The sequence below is a fragment of the Carcharodon carcharias genome, chromosome 13, assembly GCF_017639515.1.
Source record: "Carcharodon carcharias isolate sCarCar2 chromosome 13, sCarCar2.pri, whole genome shotgun sequence".
NCBI classification, from domain to species: domain Eukaryota; kingdom Metazoa; phylum Chordata; class Chondrichthyes; order Lamniformes; family Lamnidae; genus Carcharodon; species Carcharodon carcharias.
The window spans coordinates 50318949-50325781 of NC_054479.1; the positions used below are offsets into that span (position 1 = coordinate 50318949).

The following is a 6833-nucleotide window of genomic DNA, read 5'->3' on the forward strand; positions in this document are numbered from 1 at the left end:
CCTGGATGTCAGGCCAATGGATTTTCAAGTTAATTTCTCTTCATGAAAAGAAACATGTGCCTTAATCTCAAACTCAAAAGAGCAGCCTTGTGACAATACTGGGAGTTTCTTACACTAGTCATCCTCTTTGAACAAGATTGCCAATTTAATTCCAATTAGTCTCAATTAATCTTTAAACAGGGAAATCTGATTAAGCTACAAAATGAACCATAAACTGGAATACTTCTAAACTGACAAATTTAAACAGTTTTAACCACAGGATAGGGAGAGTAGGAATTAACTAGTGGAGTGCCTCAGGGATCAGCGCCCGGGCTTTAACTATTTATGATCTATATCAGTGACTTGGATGAAGGGACCGAATGTATGGTAGCTAAAATTTGCCAATGACACCAAGATAGGTAGGAAAGTAAGTTGTCAAGAGAAGGTAGTGTCTACAAAGGGATATGAATAGGCTAACTGAGGGGGCAAAAATTTGGCAGTTGGAGTATAATGTGGGAAAATGTGAACTTGTTCATTTCGGCAAGAAGAATAGAAAAGCAGAATATTATTTAAATGCTGAGAGATTGTAGAACTCAGTGGTACAGAAGGATCTGGGTGTCCTGTTCCATGAATCATAAAAAAGTTAGGAAGCAGATACAGCAAGTGATTAGGAAGGCAAATGGAATGTTGTTTATTGCAAGGAGAATGGAATATAAAAGTAGGGAGTTTTTACTGCAGCTTACGTGGGTTGGTGAGACCACAAATGGAGTACTATGTTCAGTTTTGGTCTCCCTATTTGAAAAAGGATATAATTGCATTAATTTTAGTGAAAGTTCACATGACTCATTCCTGGAATGAAGAGCGGAGCAGGTTGGGCATGTATCCATGGAGTTTAGAAGCACGAGAGGTGATCTTATTGAAACATATAAGATCCTGAGGAGACTTCATAGGGTGGATACCAGGAGGATGTTTCATCTTGTGGGGGAGAATAGAGCTGGGGGACACAGTTTAAGAATAAGGGATCTCCCTTTTAAGATGGATATGAGGAGAAATCTTTCTCTCAGAGGGTCATTAGTCTGTGGAGTTATCTTCCTCAGAAAACATAATATTGCAGAATTGTTACAGCGCAGGAAAGGCCATTCAGCCCATTGTGACTGCACTGGCTCTCTGAATGAGCAGCTCACCGAATGCCATCCCCCCGCTTTCTCCCCATAACCCTGCACATTCTTCCTTTTCAGATAACAGTCTAATTCCCTTCTGAACACTTCAGTTGAACCTGCCTCCAGCACAATCTCAGGCAGTGCATTCCAGACTCTAGCCACTCACAGTGTGAATAAAGTTTTTCCTCATATCACTTCTGCTTCTTTACTAATTACTTTAGATCTGTGCCCTCTCATCTTCGATCCTTTCATGAGTGGGAACAGTTTCACCCTAGCCACTCTGTCTAGACCCCTCGTGATTTTGAATACCTATCAAATCTCCTCCCAGCCTTCTTTTCTCTCAGGAAAACAGTCCTAACTTCTCCAATCTATCTTCATACTGAAGTTCCTCATCCTTGGAATCATTCTCATGAATCTTTTCTGCACCCTCTCTAATGTCTTCGCATCCTTCCTAAAGTGTAGCACCCAGAACTGAGTGTAATAGTCTAGCTGAGGCTGAACTAGTGACTGATACAACTAAGTGGAGGCTGAGTCACTGAATTTATTTAAGACTGAGTTAGATAGATTTTTGATAGACAAGGGAGTCAAAAGCTATGGGGAGGGGAGGGGGGTGCGGGGGATCAGATAGGAAATTGGAGTTGAGACCACCATCAGGTCAGCCATGATCTTATTGAATGGTGGAGCAGAACTCAAAGGGCCGAATAGCCTATTCTTGCTGTCACGTTCTACATTCCTACGAATAAACAAACATGTCTGAACATTGATCCACTTTTGAGCTGCAACACTATTGCAACTGGGGGCTTATATGAAGCAATTTAACTGCTGAAATTTCTCTTCTTTTCTTTAAAGCTGCTGACCAATACTGGTCCATGATTCCACAGACAACAGCAACAATCCCATACCTCATATTCAAGTGTGAGTCTAGACAATGAGTATAGGCAGCCTGCTCAATTGTGGGGGAGAAGGCATCACACTTTATTGATATCCACTCCCCACTCAATGTCCACAATTCACACACATGCCAGTGAGACTTGCTGGGCTGGGTTCATGAGGAAGGAATCAGGCTGATTTTTAACCCTCCTTAGCTTGGTGATACCCAGGCCAGATGTGGAGCTCTATTACCTCTCTGTTTGGGGTCAGCATGTGCAGCAGACTCCAAGGATTCAATATAGAACCTTCCTACTGACTCAGCATTACTGGTAACGGCCTTGCTAAATTTAACCATTGGGATGTGATGACTTAAGACTCTCTCTGCTTACTTCTAGTATCTGAAATATTCCACATCACTGAAGCTTTTCACGTCAGTTTATTAAAATAAACCAATTCTGCCACTGTTTCACCTTGTCTTATTTTAGCCTCTTTCCATTCAGAGTATTATTTCCACTTTGATCCCTCCAGGATTCTCAGCATCGATTTTATTTCTTTTGTTCCTCACTCGCTTTGGTTTCCCTCAATTGAAATTGTCCTCAACCTATGCACTTAGAACAGTCTTTCAGATTATGCTTGTAATCTGAATGTTGGGTTTTATTGTCTCAGCATCTTTTTACTAGGTCTCAGTTTTGTTTATATAGATTCACAGTGTGTTTAAAAGGGGGGTGCTTATACAGGGTCCCTGTGTTTAAATGGGGCCATTGGATTTATATGGGATCCTGGGCCGGAATTTAATTGATTCTGGTGGAGCGATTGTGATGGCTGAGGCGGGGGAAGGGCGTGAAGTACACACTTATTCCTGGTGTTGGGAAAACTGTCCCTAATTAAGTTGGGCCCAGGATCAGGCCTAACATGGCAATTGTCAATTAGGCTCATTAATGAGCCACTTGACATGATCTCTGAGCCCACCAGAATTTAGTGGTAGATCAGGGATTTATTGGGACTCGCACAGCTCTTCCATATCTTCCAAAGGCCACCCAGCAAACCCACTCAGTGCCTGATTGAGGGACATGGCATCAGATCAAGAAGGGGAGAGGCCACTGAAAGCCACCTCTCATCAGCGATCCCCATCCCATCCCACTCACCTGTGTCCGGGGATCCAGCAGGGTCCCCTGGCAGGAAAGTAGAGTTGAGACCACAATCGGATCAGCCATGATCCTATGCAGGCTCAAGGGGCTGAATAGCCTACTTCTGCTCCTAATTCATATGTTCGTTTGTATGCTCGTACGTACCTCCTAGAATGGTCAATCCTACTTTTGCATTGTCCCGTTTAGTTCTCAAATACGAACATTGAATGTTGAGATGTTTGGTTTGGCTGGTTCAGCAATTTTTCAGATGCGAAAAGCAGGATCTTAATTTGTCATTGCAAAACCACCCAAAAAGCACAGAGATTTAAATATTTATCTAATTGGGAATGAAGGTTTAGCTATTGTTTGGTAGTATGGACCAGCTTAAAGTTGTAGGTTACTAATTTATTATAATGTACTGGGTTTATCTTAACACAGGCACAGATAAGTTTATGAAGATGAGTGAGTTTATTAAATACATTAGTTGCTTGCTATATTTTCACTAAATAATCAACCATTAAGAACCCTGCCACAGGTTAACATAACCTTTTGATTCTACCACATAATTGTAAATAAAACTTGAGAATTTTAGGAATTTAAAACTACACAGAAGAAAAATATTGTTAAATGACAGATCAATTAATCCTCCCAAATGTTTACTGCAGCATGCCAGATTTCATCAAATCTTTGCTAACTTGTTAGTTATTTGGAAATAAACTTCAGTCTAATATAAAGTCAGTTGTTCAGGCTTAATGATACTGGAGATTTTGGTTCTTGTCCTGGGGAATCACTAAATAATGCCAATATTCTGGTGGTTTTTGGGTTGACGGTACTGCAGCGGTTCTAGAAGGCAGCTCACCACCACCTTCTCAAGGGCAATTAGGGATAGGCAATAAATTCTGGCCTAGCCAGCGATGCTTGCATCTTGTAAATGAATAAAAAACACGTTTTTATTCTATTGAGATGATGGGGCCATTTTTACGCATTTATACCAAAATCATATACCTACTCTCTTTAAATGGATTCATGGTGTTACATGAAGAACTGAGGGTGTCTTTCTTCCAGGTGAATTGTTTGAAAGATGATATCATTTACACTCAGCCTGTACAAAAGTGATGAATCAACTTTCTCAGAATCATAGAGAATAGAAGGAAGCCAGTGAGCCCATCATGTCTGTGCCAGCTCTTTGTTTAATTGTATAACTAATTCCAGGGCAGAAAACATAGTTGTTCGTGGATCCTCGAGACTTTTACAACATGGGACGGAGGCCCATGAGAATCCCTAATGTAGGAAACAAAGCAGCAGATTTGTTGAACAGCAAGTTCCCAAAAACAGCGATAATAACCAGATTACGTTTTATGACTTTGGTTGTGGGGATAAATGTTGGCCAGGACACCAGGGAGAGCTCCCTTGCTCTTTGCAAAGTAGGTGCAGATCCAGTGCTATAGATTGCCAACGTTTTTCCAATCATATTCATCCAATTCCTGTGAGCCCAATTAGGAAATATACCCTCTTATATCTTAGTCACCATTGAACACGTGGTCTGGAAATGTCTCTTGACTCATTGCATTGTAGTGGGCTCTGTATTAACTAATCTTCAGGCAGTTTAAGACAATCAAAGTCAGATGATAGAATTGAGCCACATTAAGTTAGACCTTGGTTCAGATAAATGTAGAAGACTGTCTCTCAATTCAGTGTGTCCTAGGACTGCCCAGCCAACTGTGTTCATCTCTGTTAACCGTTCACCATAGCCACGTACTTTCATTGTTCAAGCCTTGCAGGCAAAGTTCCTGTGTAGATCATGTTGAACTAACCATATACTTTATGCAACATAAATTTGCTGTTCATTCTTTAACATATAAATTAAATGGTCTGAGCAACTGTTAAAAATATTTGTTTTATTATTTCATTCAACGGTTAGCACATTTTCAATTATTGCTGCAGTAGCAGATTCTGGTAAGACATTAATATAATGTGCTTTCTGCAGCTAGCGAATACACAATGAGTGAATAGTGAAAAGTTCAATTGATAAAAAATGATACCAAAGAGGAGGAGAAAATGCGATTATATGATCCTCTATGCTGGACTGAATCAGCAGCAAACACCCGATCACATTTTATGAGGAGTAGGTCAATTTATATTTGCATTGTTGAAAGCAAAGATCAGACAGAATATCATTACGCTGTGTACAGCAAGAAAGTGCCTTAGTCATTGCAAGGAAGGTAGCCTCTGTGCACTGGATGTAGTGAACTCCTGGGTGTTTTTTTTTTAAATAAGTTTTTAAATCTAGTGGATAGAGGAAATCTTCTCCCTCCCTCTGGTTCCTTTTGCTCGGATATAATTTGTACTACAATGGCTGTCAGGGCTGCAGTATACGAGAGTAGCAGAGCAAAGTTCCTAGTTACATCAACTTACATAGTAGGGTTTGTTCTGTCTCCGGGTCTTTTCAATCTTTACAGTGAAAGTAATCAAGACATCAGGAAGCAGCTGACACTTGCAAAACCAACATTCACAAAAATGCCAGACTCTTTAGGAATAAGAACATCTCTATGGAAGCAAAATGAGATTTCTAATGTAGCATCTGGTCAATGTATATGGGTGCAAAAGTTGGAATATAAGCAAGAAAATGGAGGATAAATTAAAGGCAAGAGAAGTGTGGCTTCTGAGATGTATGATGAGGGTGAATTGAACAACACACAAGTGAGGAATTTTTGAGGAAAGCAGGCACACAAGAACACTTCTGTAGATGATCACCAGAAACAATTACAATTTTTTTGGTACGTTCTTAGGAGGAAGAAACTAGTACATTTGATAGTGGCCAATAAAATTGAGGGTAGTAGAGCAAGAGGGAGACAAAGGAAAAAATACACAGTTTATGAGGAACAGGTATAAGATTTGAGAGCAACACCAAGACCTTGGCTGCTATTAAGGACCAGAAAGCTGGTGAGCCATGATCACCGACGTTGTAAAACAGGGCACCTGAAGAAGAACAAGGCAAGGAAAATGGATTGCTGAGGACCATTATTATTATTATTGAGTATCTTCTGTGCTGGATTTAAGGCCTTTGATAATTTCAAATGATAAATCATTCATTGTCTTTCTGGTTTTAAATGTGATTGGTGCTTTGGACTTTTCTTCCGATGTTGTAACATATTAAGTCAGCTTGCTTCATATTCTGACAAATTTATATTCATTTTGCATAAACCTTTCCACATTTGAGGTATTAAAATTATATCACAGATTAACAGCATTGGATTGGCATTCCAGTTCCTGTTTATCAACACTCGTTGCATTAGGCAATTTCAGCATTACCAACCGATTGTTCCCAAAGACGCTCTTAACCTTTGTATCCTTTTAGCAGTTGATTGGCTATGACCAGTCTCTGGATTTCACTGGTTCCTTCGTAGATCTCAGTTATGCGGGCATCACGATAGTGTCTCTCTGCTGCCATGTCCGTTACATAACCCATACCTCCTAGAATCTGCATGGCCTAAACATACAAAGAGACAGAGGTCAGGCTCAAGTAACCAACTGGCAACACAGTATATAGGAACTGGTTAGCCTTGTGAAAAAATATAACATGCATTTTGTAGAGTTATATATAGTTTTGTTACAGGGTTCTCTCAGGAGAATAAAATGGCAGATTGAGGCTGTTGGTAAAGTTAGGCACACACTGGGAACCACATGCTTTAGAGGA

The 6833-nt window shown here is 40.2% G+C and overlaps 1 protein-coding gene across 3 annotated transcripts in view; it reads right to left on the reverse strand.

Annotated features, from left to right (window-relative positions):
• Positions 1–5019: 5019 nt before the first annotated feature.
• Positions 5020–6833, reverse strand: part of acads (acyl-CoA dehydrogenase short chain) — a 177312-nt gene continuing 175498 nt past the window's right edge. For all 3 annotated transcript variants that reach the window (XM_041202813.1, XM_041202812.1, XM_041202814.1), the window contains one exon: positions 5020–6626. In XM_041202813.1, the coding sequence (XP_041058747.1) occupies positions 6474–6626 (153 nt within the window). In that variant the 3' untranslated portion in view covers positions 5020–6473. The remainder of the gene's footprint in view (positions 6627–6833) is intronic.